At 43.7% G+C, this 16,799-nt stretch overlaps 1 protein-coding gene across 1 annotated transcript in view; it reads left to right on the top strand.

The window, feature by feature from the left end:
• The window catches only part of LOC137351442 (protein unc-13 homolog A-like), a 281,799-nt gene that overhangs the window by 80,241 nt on the left and 184,759 nt on the right, over positions 1–16,799 (top strand). Inside the window, 3 exon segments of the mRNA XM_068015888.1 lie at positions 690–1,049; positions 4,373–4,470; positions 12,653–12,673. Coding sequence (XP_067871989.1) covers positions 690–1,049; positions 4,373–4,470; positions 12,653–12,673 — 479 coding nt within the window.

The raw sequence follows: 16,799 nt of genomic DNA, 5'->3' as shown, positions 1-16,799 counted from the left end.
GGCTGAGATGCCTGTGGCTTCCATCCTTGTCGTGGAAGTGCCCATGGGGCAGCCTTTGTCACAAGGCCTTGCGGCATGGATGGTTCCTCAGTAGGAGGGACCGAGGAGGCATGGGATGAGACCATACCCCTGATGGGTGGCCCCCTCATCAGCTTCTTCAACTGCCTCAGCCCTTTCATGGTGCCCTTGCATGCTGGATGAGGCCACCAGCTGGGATGCAGCTGGCAACCAGTCTAAGCACCTCTGCGCCATCGGTGACACTTTCTGTGTCAGTCTTTCTGTGTAATTCAAAAATTGCAGGAGTTTTTCCACATGTTCAATTTTTTCCCTAAGTAATTAAAAGGGGAAAAAGAGGTATGGAGTACTCACCTTGGCAGACCAAATCTGGTCATTGACGTGCTTCTGACGCTAGATCCAGAGATTGTCCAAGCATTCATGTCTGCCCTCCTGTTCAAGCAACCATAATCAGCCAAAAACATAATAAGTTTTTAAAAAAAATAGAAGTTATATATTTTTAACATACTTTATATCCCCCAATATATTTGGATATATTTTATTATTGTCACTTCAATCTGTACAGGGCAAATACTCAATTAGAATTTGTATTTTAACTATTACATATAGTGGTATTGTACCAACTTTAAAAAAATCTAACATCAAATATCTAAATATTTGCCACTGTTTTGCAGTCCTACAGGTAGCAGCCGGTATGCTTCATCTGCAGAACTGAGCCAAGGCAGCTCCCAGCTCAGTGAGGAGTTTGATCCAGATAATGAGAGCCTAGAAGGCTCGGACATAGATGATGAACGTGATGGCGATTCTTACCACTCCTGTCACAGCTCAGTCAGCTGTCAGAAAGAATCCTTGGACTGGGACAAAGAAGATGGTGAACCACTGGAGATTTATAGTGAACCTGAAGAGTTCCAGAAGGAGGAGGAGGAAATTTATGAGGAAAAACCTAAAGAGGAGGAAGAAGGTGCTGTTCCAGTTGAAATTCCACCTGAAACGGAGATACCTCCAGAGCAGGCTGAAGGAAAACAACTGGAAACGTAAGAATTTGAAAATGTTTGTTGTAGCTGTTAGACATTTTAAAGATAGTCAATTATTTGGGAGTGATGTTCTGAAATGATACAATGTAGGTAAATGGCATTACAGTCGACAGTACATGAATGGTGCTATAATAATTTGAGGTGTTTAATTGTCATGCAACATTGGAAAATATAGGTTGTAGAGTATATTCTGCCGTGCTATTCTTAACCGTAATTGTATTTCAGTGATAACACAATGGAACCTTGTATAACTTTGCTGTGTTGATATCTGCAATAATAATTTAGTACAACAACAACTTGTGTTAATATAGTGCATTTAACATAGTAAGACGTACCAAGAAATCTTAGAGGACCATTATCAACAAAATTTGACACTGAGCCACATAAAATGATCAGACAGATGACCCAAAAGCTTGGTCAAAGGAGTGTCTTAAAGGAAGAAAGAGAGATGGAGAAGTTGAGCAAGGGAATTCCTTGTTTAAGGCCTTGACAGCTGAAGACAGGGTCACCAATTATGGAGCGATTTAAAATCAAATGCTCAAAAGGTCAGATTTGGAGGAGCATTGGTATCTCAGAGGATTGTAGGGCTAGAGGAGATTACCGAGATAGGGAGGGGTGAGCCCATGGAGGTATTTGAACAAAATCTCATTATTACAGCCTGTAGCTAAGCCAGCTACATATTGAAAGTAAAATATAGGCACTGAAATTGGATAAATTAAGAAGCAATAACTGGATCAGTAATTAGAGTGAAGTCAACTTGTTAATGAAACAACTGCGAGAAGAGCAATTTGGAGCAAGATTTCCCTGTTTTGAATCAAATAAATGAGTTGTCCCAAAAACTAATCATAGAATCAAACATGAATGGAAACCATTCAACCAACCATGTGTCTGCTGTAAGCTGGTCGCCTGTTTATCCCAGGTAGCTTCTCCAAAATATTGTGGAATCTTGCCTTACTCTTGATATCAATGGCACATCACAAGGACACAAAGTATTTGTCTCACAAAGTACATTATTTACCTTCTACCCAAACTATACAGATATACTCACTGTATATGGATGAAAATGGAATAGTGTAGGTCAGATGGTCGGCGCAACATCGAGGGCCGAAGGGCCTGTACTGCGCTGTAATGTTCTAATGTTCTAATGTACTGGTAGTTGGTAACCCCTGGTGCAAGAGATCGTCCTTGGGTGGTCAGTCTGCTGAACGAGCTCTCTTCACATCTTCAGTGACTGACCAGGTCATTCTTCCCGACTGCAGCAACAATGTCCTTGTGGGCTGTGGCTGTCTACCCCTTTCTGACCCCTGGTCCCTTGACATATAAGGTAATATCTTGAATCGGGTCATCCCCAATTGGGTTTCAGTGCCTTATCAATCCCATCATGGCTATGCAAGACCATCTGCATGTGGTCATATCCTGCTCTGGTGGGGGTGGGGGGGGGGGTGGTGGGAGGGTGGGGTTCAGGTGCATCTTGATAAGGCAGGAGGAAACCATTCACGCATATTTTGAGAGGCCATTTTGTATGACAGCTGTTGTAGACAGACTGTCTGATGTAATAGTCTGAGGCTGCCACCTTAGTGGCATGTCCTGACTTTTGTGTGTGTGTGTGTCGGTGTGTGTTTGTTCTGTTCAACTGTCGTTATTTTTAAAAAGTCCAATATGAGCCCCTGCGATGATATCTTTGGTTACAGTTCTTCTCCCTTCGTCCCAATGTCCTCCGCACTCCATGTTTTTACCACCCTTTGTCAAACTCTGCACACAAAATCACTAAGTTCCAGTTTACATCTCTAACAAACGCATTTTGCAATTTGACACAACAGTTAAAACACAAACAGAAATCCAGCGAAAACTGTTATCAGCACGTATCTGAATAAAGACATGGCATAAAAATACATTCCCCTTACATTGCTGACTTTTTGAAAGAGCCTGCCAATTAGTCCAAGTCCTTTGCTCTTTCCCCATAGCCATGCAATTTTTTCCTTTTCCACTATATATCTGATTCACTTTTGAAAGTTACTATTGAATATGGTTCCACCATCTATTCAGGTAGTGCATTCTAGTAGGGATGGAAGAAAATTTGCAGTTAAACAGGATTAATTTAAAACAAATCAATTTGCGGAAAAACTTGCCCCATCCTTTTTCTGCAACTTCAATTTTTGCATTGCATCCCTAAGTATAATCCTTTAATCTTGAGTTCCTGTGCAGCCTCTTAGTCTCTTTTGGTGCTTCTCACCTGGTCAGAGCTTTCAGCCCTCTTTGACCCATCCTTTTTAACTTCTACTTTCTTTAGTTTGCTTTTGCTTTCTCTGTCTGTCTTTAAAGGTGCACTCACAATATGATGTAAATGCAGTCTGAATGACATTGGATTGAAGCAGAGTAAAAGTTTGCTTCACTTCTTAGACAGTTTGGTTTACACTGAAGTTTGTTGTTTGTGTGATTTTTGACGACAAGCAAACTTTAAACTTAGAGTGCAAATACACAATAAAAACATGCTCAAAACCAACCTTTTTGAGTGTCTTTAGCTAATTTGTCTTAAATCCTCAACCGCTTTTCTGTCTCTCTACTATGCCTCGAGATGTTTTATTGTGTTAAAGGCGCTACACAAATGCAACCTGTTACTGCAGTTGGATCATTGTCAGAGAGGGTCAGACAAAGCAAAAATTGGTCAAATATCAATTATTAAAGCATTGAAGGTAAAATAAAAAATTTTCATGAAAAATATTTGTATTGTATCAGAAACGGAAAACAGAAAGACTGAACAATATGTTAATAAAATACTGCTTTAAAGTTTGTAATAACCTGTATCAGTAAACTCAAAACATTTGTCAGATTTCAGAAGTTGCTATAATGCTTCAAAGGTCCAATGGCTATAGTGTTGCTCTAAGCAATACAGACCCAAACGTCATGGAGTTGATGTCTGGTGTCTAAGTCTTAGCTAATGATAGGTTGCTTCTGAGTTAGGGAACAGAAAATTAACTAGGGTTCCCACTGCTCTCCACTAAGTTCCTGGAAAGAATATGTGTGTATTAAGATCAGGTGAGGATGAGATCCAAATTGCCATTTAAATGAGATCTGAGACACTTATTGGTGCCTGCTGAATGATGCCCCAGCAAAAGTCAACGCCTTGAAGTGAGAAAATTGGAGTGGGCTGAAGACAAATTGCCGAGCAAGAGGTCTAGAGACGTCTCTAACAAAAAGGAAATATAGCTATATCAACATGTTTGTATTGTTTAGTAGAAGTTACAGGGAAAATTTAATTGCGACATTTCAGTATGTGGAAGAGTTATATTAATTGTTTTATCATTCTGTTGTTAACTCTTCAGTTACCGAAATGAGGAGGAAGGCCATTCAAATCTATCTAGGGCCAAAGCCAATTGGATTCGAGCTTTTAACAAAGTTCGTATGCAGATTCAAGAGGTAAGTCTGCCTTTCTTTTCACTAAGTGAGACAAACCTTAGTTTTCTTTGTCAACATTGGAAAAATTACTTCACCGTGGATAATAATTGCAGTCTATCAGAAGTATATTTTGCTTGGTGATAGGATAATTATGGGATTGTAGAATGTAGTGTTAAAAACACACATCGAACAATAGGAAATCTGTAAATTAACTTAAAATGGATAACAAACCAACAAATGGCAAAACAAATTGGTTACTTGAAGCAAAAGTAAATTGAGCACTGACAGGCTGGCAGTCTTAGAATTTTTCTACAACTGTGTTTTGTGAATAGTGGCCCAGTAAATCTTTTCAATCTTGCTGATTCACTAATAGCTAGGCAGCACTTTGGACTGGTAGGAGATTGGTTTGTTCCTCCCTCCGCCCCCCCCCCCCCCCCACCGCCAACAAAACACTGATAATCCATATCATAGAGTTTCCTTTCTCAGCTGTGTCACTTTGGGGAAAACTAAGCAGAACCCAAATACTTTTTCATGGGGAGGGAATATTTAGGATGTTATTTTGAATGCTTCTTACTGCTAGAAGATTCAGAAAGGCATTCTTAGGCTGGGAATTTGTTTCCATTCTTCCATCATTTTAGCAATAGGTTATGCATAGTCTGTGGAGACCAGAGACAATGGTAGACAATCACTCAAAAAAAAGTTTCAGACTGCCTTTGGAATTTTTACCTGCTGATGCACTGGAAGTGGGCTCAGGGGGTGGGGGGGGGGGGGGGGGGGGGTGGTGGTGCAGGGGGGAATCCAGTAGCATGTAGGAAATGCAAAAAGTCTGGATTTCCCCACATGCTTAATTCCAGTTTGGAAGAATAAAAGGAAAGACAGAGTATTTCTTAAATGGTGAGAGGTTGGGAAGTGTTGATGTCCAAAGGCTGTCCTTGTTCATGAGTCACTAAAAGCTAGTATGCAGATGCAGCAAGCAATTAGGAAGGCAAATTGTATGTTGGCCTTCATCGCAAGGGGTTTTGAGTACAGGAGTGAAGAAGCCTTGCTGCAGTTGTATAGAGCCTTGGTGAGACTGCACCTGGAGTATTGTGTACAGTTTTGGTGGCCTCGTGTGAGGAAGAATATATTTGCCATAGAGGGAGTGCCAAGGAGGTTCACCAAACTAGTCCCTGGGATGGCGGGATTGTCTTCTGGGAGAGATTGCAGAAACTAGGCTTGTATTCTCTAGAGTTTTGAAGAATGAGAGGTGATCTCATTTAAACTTACAAAATTCATACAGGGTGTGACAGGGTGGATGTAGATAGGATGTTTCCCCTGGCTGGTGAATCTAGAACCCGGGGACATAGTCTCAGAATAAGGGGCAGGCCATTAAAGACTGAGATGAGGAAGAATTTCTTCACTTAGAGAGTGGTAAATCTTTGGAATTCTCTACTCCAGAGGGCTGTGAAAGCTCAATCATTGAGCATGTTCAAGACAGAAGTCGATAGATATCTGGATACTAATGACTTCAAGGGATAGAGGGATAGCGTGGGAATGTGGCATTGAGGTAGATGATCATCCATGATCTAATTGAATGGCGGAGAAGGCTCGACAGGCCTAATGGCCTACTCCTGCTCCTATGTTCCACATCGTGCAACCCTTGGCCCTAACCAGATCCCTGTCTGGAAGTCAGCCTGATTGACAAGCTTGGCTTCCAGTTGTGCTGAGGAAGCCACAGGACCAGATAGGTTCAATGCATAATTAATACTGTCACTGGGTTAAATTTGCATAATTTCTCTTTGTCACTCTGTGATTAAAAGGTATTTTCTAATTGTGAACTGAGGAGAAAAGTCAACTTCAAGATGTGCTGGAGCATGACTGTACATTGTTATGACAGTGCTTCTATATTTTTTGTTAGGTTTTTTTGAGAACTTGTATTTTAGAATTATGGACATTGTTTTAACTTCCCCTATATTGATTGGGACTCACTTAGTGCTAGGGGCTTGGATGGGGCAGAATTTGTAAGGAGCATCCAGGAGGGCTTCTTGAAACAATATGTAGATAGTCCAACTAGGAAGGGGCCGTATTGGACCTGGTATTGGGGAATGAGCCTGGCCAGGTGGTCGAAGTTTCATAGGGGAAGCATTTCGGGAACAGTGACCATAATTCTGTAAGTTTTAAGATACTTGTGGATAAGGATAAGAGTAGTCCTCGGGTGAAGGTGCTAAATTGGGGGAAGGCTAATTATAACAATATTAGCTATGACCACCTATGGCAAACGCGTGAAGCGGAATGCAGACTGGTTTCAATATCACTTTGAAGAGCTGGAACCTGTCACAGCCGCTAAGCGCATTGCACTGCTGAACTACAAGAAAGCCCCCAGCGAGTTAACATCCGTAGCACTTAAAACAGCCAGAAGCGCTACACAAAGAACAGCCAGATGCTGCGCAAATGACTACCGGCAACACCTGTGCAGTCATATTCAGCTGGCCTCAGACACCAGAAACATCAGAGGAATGTATGATGGCATTAAGAGAGCTTTTGCGACAACCATCAAGAAGATCGCCCCCCTCAAATCTAAATCAGGGGACACAATCACTGACCAACGCAAGCAGATGGACCGCTGGGTTGAGCACTGCCGAGAACTGTACTCCAGGGAGAATGTTGTCATTGAGACCGCCCTCAATGCAGCCCAGCCTTTGCCAGTCATGGATGAGCTGGACGTACAGCCAACAAAATCGGAACTCAGTAATGCCATTGATTCTCTAGCCAGCGAAAAAGCCCCTGAAATAATTAAGAGTGCTAAGCCTGCTATACTCTCAGCACTCTACGAACTGCTTTGCCTGTGCTGGGACGACAGAGCAGTACCACAGGACATGCGCGATGCCAATATCATCTCTCTCTATAAAAACAAAGGTGACCGCAGTGACTGCAACAACTACCGTGGAATCTCCCTGCTCAGCATAGTGGGGAAAGTCTTCGCTCGAGTCATTTTAAACAGACTCCAGAAGCTGGCTGAGTGTGTCTACCATGAGGCACAGTGCGGCTTTCAAGCAGAGAGATCCACCATTGACATGCTGTTCTCCCTTCGTCAGCTACAGGAGAAATGCCGCGAACAACAGATGCCCCTTTACGTTGTTTTCATTGATCTCACCAAAGCCTTTGACCTCATCAGCAGACATGGTCTCTTCAGACTACTAGAAAAGATCGGATGTCCACCAAAGCTACGAAGTATCATCACCTCATTCCATGACAATATGAAAGGCACAATTCAGCATAGCGGCGCCTCATCAGACCCCTTTCCTATCCTGAGTGGCGTGAAGCAGGGCTGTGTTCTCGCACCTACACTGTTTGGGATCTTCTTCTCCCTGCTGCTCTCACATGCATTCAAGTCTTCAGAAGATGGAATTTTCCTCCACACAAGATCAGGTGGCAGGTTGTTCAACCTTGCCCGTCTAAGAGCGAAGACCAAAGTACGGAAAGTCCTCAGCAGGGAACTTCTCTTTGCTGACGATGCTGCATTAACATCTCGCACTGAAGAGTGTATGCAGAGACTCATCGACAGGTTTGTGGCTACCTGCAACGAATTTGGCCTAAGCATCAGCCTCAAGAAAACGAACATCATAGGACAGGACATCAGAAATGCTCCATCCATCAATATCGGCGACCAAGCTCTGGAAGTGGTTCAAGAGTTCACCTACCGAGGCTCAACTATCACCAGTAACCTGTCTCTCGATGCAGAAATCAACAAGCGCATGGGAAAGGCTTCCACTGCTATGTCCAGACTGGCCGTGGGAGTGTGGGAAAATGGCGCACTGACACGGAACACAAAAGTCCGCGTGTATCAAGCCTGTGTCCTCAGTACCTTGCTCTACGGCAGCGAGGCCTGGACAACGTATGTCAGCCAAGAGCGACGTCTCAATTCATTCCATCTTCGCTGCCTTCGGAGAATACTTGGCATCAGGTGGCAGGACTATATCTCCAACACAGAAGTCCTCGAGGCGGCCAACATCCCCAGCATATACACCCTACTGAGTCAGCGGCGCTTGAGATGGCTTGGCCATGTGAGCTGCATGGAAGATGGCAGGATCCCCAAAGACACATTGTACAGCGAGCTCGCCACTGGTATCAGACCCACCGGACGTCCATGTCTCCGCTTTAAAGACGTCTGCAAACGCGACATGAAGTCCTGTGACATTGATCACAAGTCGTGGGAGTCAGTTGCTAGCGATCGCCAGAGCTGGCGGGCAGCCATAAAGGCAGGGCTAAAGTGTGGTGAGTCGAAGAGACTTAGCAGTTGGCAGGAAAAAAGACAGAAGCGCAAGGGGAGAGCCAACTGCGTTACAGCCCCGACAACCAATTTTATGTGCAGCACCTGTGGAAGAGTCTGTCACTCCAGTATTGGCCTTTATAGCCACTCATGGCGCTGCTCCACTGACCACCTCCAGGCGCTTACCCATTGTCTCCCAAGACAAGGAGGCCAAAGAAGAAGGCAGGAACTGAAGAATTTAGATTGGGGGCAGCTGTTTGACGGTAAATCAACATCTGACTTGTGGGAGTCTTTCAAACGTCAGTTGATTAGAACCCAGGACCGGCATGTTCCTGTGAGGATGAAGGATAAGTTTGGCAAGTTTCGGGAACCTTGGATAATGAGGGATAATGTGAGCCTAGTCAAAAAGAATAAGGAAGCATTCGTAAGGGCTAGAAGGCTGGGAACGGACGAACCCCTTGAGGAATATAAAGAAAGAAGGAAGGAACTTGAGCAAGGAGTCAGGAGGGCTAAAAGGGGTCATGAAAAGTCATTGGCAAACAGGATTAAGGAGAATCCCAAGGCTTTTTATATGTATATAAAGAGCAAGAGGGTAACCAGGGAAAGGGTTGGCCCACTCAAGGACAGAGGAAGGAATCTGTGTGGAGCCAGAGGAAATGGGTGAGGTACTAAATGAGTACTTTGCATCAGTATTCACCCAAGAGAAGGACTTGGTGGATGATTAGTCTTGGGAAGGGAGTGTAGATAGTCTGGGTCATGTCGATATCAAAAAGGAGGAGGTGTTGGGCGTCTTGCAAAACATTAAGGTAGATAAGTCCCCAGGGCCTGATGGGATCTACCCCAGAATACTGAGGGAGGCAAGGGAGGAAATTGCTGGGGCCTTGACAGAAATCTTTGTATCCTCATTGGCTACAGGTGAGGTCCCAGAGGACTGGAGAATACCTAATATTGTTCCTTTGTTTAAGAAGGGTAGCAAGGATAATCCAGGAAATAACAAGCCAGTGAGTCCTCCGTCAGTGGTAGGGAAATTATTGGAGAGGATTTTTCGGGACAGGATTTACTCCCATTTGGAAACAAATGGACTTATTCGTGAGAGGCAGCATGGTTTTGTGAAGGGGAGGTCGTGTCTCACTAACTTGATCGAGTTTTTTGAGGAAGTGACGAAGATGATTGTTGAAGGACGGGCAGTGGATATCGTCTACATGGACTTCAGTAAAGCCTTTGACAAGGTCCCTCATGGCAGACTGGTACAAAAGGCGAAGTCACACTGGATCAGAGGTGAGCTGGCAAGATGGATACAGAACTGGCTCGGTCATAGAAGACAGAGGGTAGCAGTGGAAGGGTGCTTTTCTGAATGGAGGGATGTGACTAGTGGTGTTCCGCAGGGATCATTGCTGGGACTTTTGCTGTTTGTAGTATATATAAATGATTTGGAGGAAAATGTAGCTGGTCTGATTAGTATGTTTGCGGACAACACAAAGGTTGGTGGAGTTGTGGATTGTGATGAGGATACAGCAGGATATAGATCGGTTGGAGACTTGGGCGGAGAAATGGCAGATGGAGTTTAATCCGGACAAATGTGAGGTAATGCATTTTGGAAGGTCTAATACAGGTGGGAAGTATACAGTAAATGGCAGAACCCTTAGGAGTACTGACAGGCAGAGAGATCGGGGCGTACAGGTCTACAGATCACTGACAGTGGCAACGCAGGTGGATAAGGTAGTCAAGAAGGCATACGGCATGCTTGCCTTCATCGGTTGGGGCATAGAGTATAGAAATTGGCAAGTCATGCTGCAGCTGTACAGAACCTTAGTTCGATCACACTTTTACAATTTTAGTCGCCACACTACCAGAAGGATGTGGAGGCTTTGGAGAGGGTACAGAAGAGGTTTACCAGGATGGTGCCTGGTCTGGAGGGTATTAGCTATGAGGAGAGGTTGGATAAACTCTGATTGTTTTCACTGGAACGACGGAGGTGAAGGGACGACATGATAGAGGTTTACAAAGTTATGAGTGGCATGGACACTGTGGATAGTCAGAAGCTTTTTCCCAGGGTGGAGGAGTCAGTTACTAGGGGACATAGGTTTAAGGTGCGAGGGGCAAAGTTTAGAGGGGATGTGCGAGGCAGGTTTTTTACACAGAGGGTGGTGAGTGCCTGGAACTTGCTGCCGGGGGAGGTGGTGGAAGCAGGCACTATAGCGACGTTTAAGAGGCATCTTGACAAATACATGAATAGGATGGGAATAAAGGAAAACTGACCCCGGAAGTGCAGAAGGTTTTAGTTTAGACAGGCATCAAGATCGGCGCAGGCTTGGAGGGCTGAATGGCCTGTTCCTGTGCTGTACTGTTCTTTGTTAGAGTCATAGACTCATAGACTCACACAGCACTGAAACAGGCCCTTCGGCCCACCGAGTCTGTGCCGACCATCAACCACCCATTTATACTAATCCTACATTAATTCCATGTCCCCTACCACATCCCCACCTTCCCTCAATTCTCCTACCACCTACCTACACTGGGGGCAATTTACAATGGCCAATTTACCTATCAACCTGCAAGTCTTTGGCTGTGGGAGAAAACCGGAGCATCTGGTGGAAACCCACGCGATCACAGGGCGAACTTGCACACTCCGCACAGGCAGTACCCAGAACCGAACCCGGGTCGCTGGAGCTGTGAGGCTGCGGCGCTAACCACTGCGCCAATTTGGCGCCCCAATTTCTTTGTTCTTTGTTTGCGTTGGGAAAACTGAAAAAGATGCCATGGGTTTTTTTTCACTGGTGTCATTGAAAGGACACCGAGGTCTTGTTTGAAAACAACATTTATTGGAAGTCACTTGTCCAGATAAATACCCAACAGGGACTTTTTGACTTTGAGGAGATGTTTACAGAGAAGTGACAGGTCAGGATTTATAGAGGTCAGGAGGTTAGACTGTTGAGATATTGTTTTGGTTTCCCTTTGGACAGTGTGTTGGGGTATGAACCGTTTTGAAGGCAGTTGGAGAAAACCAGCCAAGAGAACAGTCACCTTCAGCACCCTCTTCCATCTCTTTGAGAACTTCCTGAGAATCAAGCTTAAGAAGTAGAGAATCTGATGCTGCATTTCTCCTGAAAAGCCTGTCAGAAACCCCTGTTGCCACATTTCTCTTGGAAAGCTTGCCAAAGTGACCTTCAACGTCGCCTGAAAAGAAATGTTCCAGAAAGATCCCAGTGACAGCCATCTATGCGTATTTGGGATGCCAAACCAAAAAGGGACAACTGACATCTTTCCATGTCTTGTCTTTTTTCAAGAATTAGCAAGTATTTGGCCAAAGTATTCTTTTTTCTCTTTTTATAACAGAGCAATAAAGAGAAAATCTCTATTTTTCCGGTTAACCTGTGTGTATGTGTGTGGCTAAGGTAAAAGGGAACTTTCATATTACACTATTTCACTCTGTGCTAATGCTTTGCTTCATTACTGGTTATGTCTTGTTTTATAACAAACTGCGAATTGTGTTGTTAAAGAAACCTGGTTGGTGTATTTTATTCTGGGATAAAGAGTAGAGTCTATGATTGACTGTATTAGTAACTGGGTAAACATTTAAATGTATGTCGGGACCTGTGGAGCAGCGGAACTAGAAAAGACAGTGCACTCCTCCCACCTCGGTCATAACATATAATTGGGGACTCTGCAGGATAACCCATGCCGAGGACATGCAATTGTAAGTGGGGTAATAATAATTGGAAGAAAGGGAAAAAGAAAAGCCATGTTTCTTGTGCATTAGATTAAAGTTTATACTACCGGAATGTCTTCGTTAGTTGCTACGACCTTTTTCGGGAAGGAGGATGTATCCTGAGTGATTTGAGAAACATAACCAAGGTTAGACTGAAGGATTTCGCACACCTGTTGGCATTAGAGTTAAAACCAGGAGCTAAGAAAGCAGACATCATTGAAATAATAGCACAGCATTTGCAGTTGGAAGAAGACGAAGGCAAACCAGATGGTAGTGCAGTTGAATTAGCTAAAATGCAGTTGAATTAGCTAAAATTCAGTTGCAGATGAAGCAGCTTGAACTTGAGGAAAAGCTAAAAGAGAGAACATTTCAAAGGGAGAAAGCAGAGCGGTCCCTGTTGTGCCTGACCCCAACCATATAGTCATTGTCATGCTCACCAACATGTACTTCTTTGAATCAGCATTTTTCCTCAGTTTCAGAATTGGCAATCTACTAATCGTGTCGGCAACCCCTACAAACAACATATGTGATTGAAAATATTGCATGTACATGCCTTGTGCTCTTGGGACAGCCTCTGGAAGGATGATGACTCTTACTCTGAATTTTCATATCTTTCTCCCCCACTTCCACCTGGCCTTCAGAATGTGCCTTGCCACAGCAGAGTGATTGGGATTTGCAAACTCAGCAAATGGTGAATCAGACTGTTGTTCCCTTCTCTGGCACAGCTCATTGGTGCTCCAACTTGCTATATCATGATGCAGTGGGAAAGTAGAATAATTTTAATAAATTGCTGTGGTGAAACAAAGAGTCAGCTAATTTTTGGATTGAGTTTTATGTTTTGAAATAAATATCCTTAATTCCTTGGTCTTAATCGTATCCAAATTTCACAGAATATTTAATCAGACCTGGCTATCACTTTTAATTATTTCTCTTATGATCTGTATGGTAGTAGCAATGTCAGTTCACTGATGAAATTGTAGTAATTGTTAATTATAACATGCTGATTCCGTTACAACTCTTGATTCATATTACCTTTTATTTACCAATTGATAGAGTTTTTTATAACTTCATATTTTTAAATTTTTGTTGCTGTATTTAAATTATTAATAATATACCCACTTGGTTTATGATTCATCAGTTTGTAACTTCATATCCGTGTGCAAGATGTCACAATTTTATAATGCTAGCAACTGCTGTTGTTGATTTTTAGATCAACAAAGTTGCAGTTACTGCTTAACGAGCTGTCAAAAGTTTTAATGCAAACATTTAGGAACCCGTTTTATTTATGCTTGCATTTACAATGAAATTCTCAAATCAAAATTTTAAATGGGCAAATATTCTAAGTTCTGGTTGTAATGTATTGCCAGCATTACTGTACTACTTATCAAAACATCATTGTAGGCATGCATTGAACTGGGAGGACGTGACCCATCAAAAATATTATACCTCTCAATGACCATAGCATCCAACATAATAGTTGGGATACTCTACAGCAGAGTTGTCCAACATATGACATGCGGGCCAGAATCCAGTCCGCCGAAGGTTTCCATCCAGCCTGCCAATCTGCCTGTGGCTCAGCTCTGATTGTTGACTCCCCTGTACATCAGGCGGCGGGTGTAGGCGGGACCTGTGTCTGATGGGCAGTGCCCCTGCCTGTGATTGGTCACTCCCTATGACTGACAGGCTGACCAGGCAGTGTTAGCGCTGATTGGTGGAATGTGGCACAGGCGCTCTAGGATCGGCCATCCCTGTTGCTTTCGCGTGATTCAGTAAATGTCTTGTATCCTGAACACTGGGCAGGTTCCTGCCTCCACTCTCCCCAACTTAAGTAATACAGGCATGGTAAGTTGTGGGAATGGCTGCTGTAGGAAACACTGAGCGAGGTGCACAGAGCAGGGAACCAGGAAAACTGAGTGGGGAACACAAAATGGGAAGTGGAAAAGATGGAGCAGGGAACATGGAAGACTTTGGGGGGGGAGGGGTTGGGGTGGAGAGAGAGAGAAGGGGAGGGAGAGAGAGAGACACGGGCAGGGGGTTGGTGAGAGAGAGGCAGAGAGGGGAGAAAGGGCATGGGGGAGGAGAGGGAGTCGTCAGAGTCATTTACTTACAGCACAGTAGGAGGCCATTCGGACCATCGAGTCCATGCCAGTTTTCCATGGAGCTACGCAGTCAGTCCCACTCCCTGACTTGAACCCGTAGCCCTGCAAGTCTATTTCTCACAGGTGGCCATTTAACTTCCTCTTGAAATCATTGATCGTCTCCACTTTCAGCACCCTTGTGGGCAGCGAGTTGCAGGTCATTACCACCTGCTGCATAAAAACAGTGCTTCCTCCTATTCCCCCTGCATTTTTTGCACAAAACTTTCAATCTGTGTCCCCTAGTCCTAGAGGGGAGGGGATGGGAAGAGAGAATGAGAGACACACACACACATGTGGGGAGTGATCTAAGTCGCTTCTGATAGATGGACATCTATCCACAGAATACTCTGCATCGCTACATCAATTGTGCGGGCAGAGATTGCCTACTTATGCAAGCAAAAACAGTTCCAAATATGTCATTAAATCAGTTTTCAATTAATTGCGCTACCCATAGTCCCAAAGGACCATAGGCATCTCTCCCCATTAGACTGAGACAGTTGGTGATGTATAGCTTGAGGGTTACCCCTCCTCGAGCATGGGGCAAGGCGGGGAGGCAGGCCTCCATGAACTACCACAGCCGGTACAGGGATTGAACCCGCACTGTTGGTGTCTTTCTACATTTCACACTAGCCATCTAGCTAACTGAACCTTCCCCAAATCAGTTTTCAATATCATGACGAGAAAGTAAGTCAATAAATTAGTCTTCTCATTTAAAGCTTCTTCACAAAAATGCACATTTGTTGTTTTTATTAGTAAGATAAATTTCTAATGCCTTTTATCTTTTGAAATTTGCTCACCGTCCCCCTGGGCCAAGCAAAAATCGTAATGCGGCCCTCCGCCTGAAAAGGTTGGACAACCCTGCTCTACACAATACAACACCACTCAATAATAATGGGGAAATATACACTGAATCGTGGTGCAATTAAAATTGGCACACTATTATTTTCTACCCTGAAATTTACGTTCATGTTTATTAAACTCGTTAAAGGGGAACTGACATACTGTGCAAAAACCACAATAAGTGCTATCGGAACATAGGAACAGGAGGAGACAAGTTATCCCCCTGAGCCTGTTCCACCATTCAGTGAGATCATGATTGATCTGTGACCTAACTCCATATACCTGCCTTTGCCCTATATCTCTTAATATCTTTGGGTAACAACAATCTATCAATCTCAGATTTTAAGATTAGATTAGATTAGAGATACAGCACTGAAACAGGCCCTTCGGCCCACCGAGTCTGTGCCGAACATCAACCACCCATTTATACTAATCCTACACTAATCCCATATTCCGACCAAACATCCCCACCTATCCCTATATTTCCCTACCACCTACCTATACTAGTGACAATTTATAATGGCCAATTTACCTATCAACCTGCAAGTCTTTTGGCTTGTGGGAGGAAACCGGAGCACCCGGAGAAAACCCACGCAGACACAGGGAGAACTTGCAAACTCCACACAGGCAGTACCCGGAATCGAACCCGGGTCCCTGGAGCTGTGAGGCTGCGGTGCTAACCACTGCGCCACTGTGCCGCCCAAAATTAAATAATTAAATTAATAATTAATCTAGCATCAACTGTCTTTTGCAGAAGAGCGTTCCAAATTTCTACCACCCTGTGTATGTAGAAGTGCTTCTTAACTTCTTCACTCCCGAAAGATCAGGCTCTAATTTTTGCATCATGCCCCCTAGTCCTAGACTCCCCAACCAGTGGAAATAGATTCTTTCTATCAACCCAATCAGTTCAACTTCATATCTTTTTAAAAACTTTGATCAAATTACCCCTTAACTTTCTAAATTCCAGGGATACTACGCTAGTTTGTGCAATCTCTCCTTTGTAAGTTAACTCTTGGAGTCCAGCTAGCATTCTGGTAAACAGGTGCGATATTCCCTCCAAGGCCAATATATCTTTCCTAAGCTGTGGTGCCCAGAGCTGCTCATAGTACTCCAGGTGTGGTTTAACAAGGGCTTTGTATAGCTGTAGCATAACCTCCACCCTCTTTTGTTCTAGTCCTTTTGACTATTTTCTGTACCTGTTCATGACATTTTAATGATCCACATACATAGGCGCCCAAGTCTCTTTGGCCCTCCAGTGTTTCTATCTTTTCACCAATTAGGAAGTACTCTGTTCTATCCTTTTTAGGTCCAAAGTGAATGACCTCACATTTGTCTCCAGTTTTGTCCGTTCACTTAATCTATTAATATTTCTTGTAATTTTATGCTTCCATCTACTATTACAATGCTGCCTATCCATG

The sequence above is a fragment of the Heterodontus francisci genome, chromosome 36 (genome assembly GCF_036365525.1).
Source record: "Heterodontus francisci isolate sHetFra1 chromosome 36, sHetFra1.hap1, whole genome shotgun sequence".
Taxonomy (NCBI): domain Eukaryota; kingdom Metazoa; phylum Chordata; class Chondrichthyes; order Heterodontiformes; family Heterodontidae; genus Heterodontus; species Heterodontus francisci.
The sequence above is the reverse complement of the archived record's forward strand: the minus strand, read 5'-3'. Positions and strand labels throughout refer to the sequence as shown.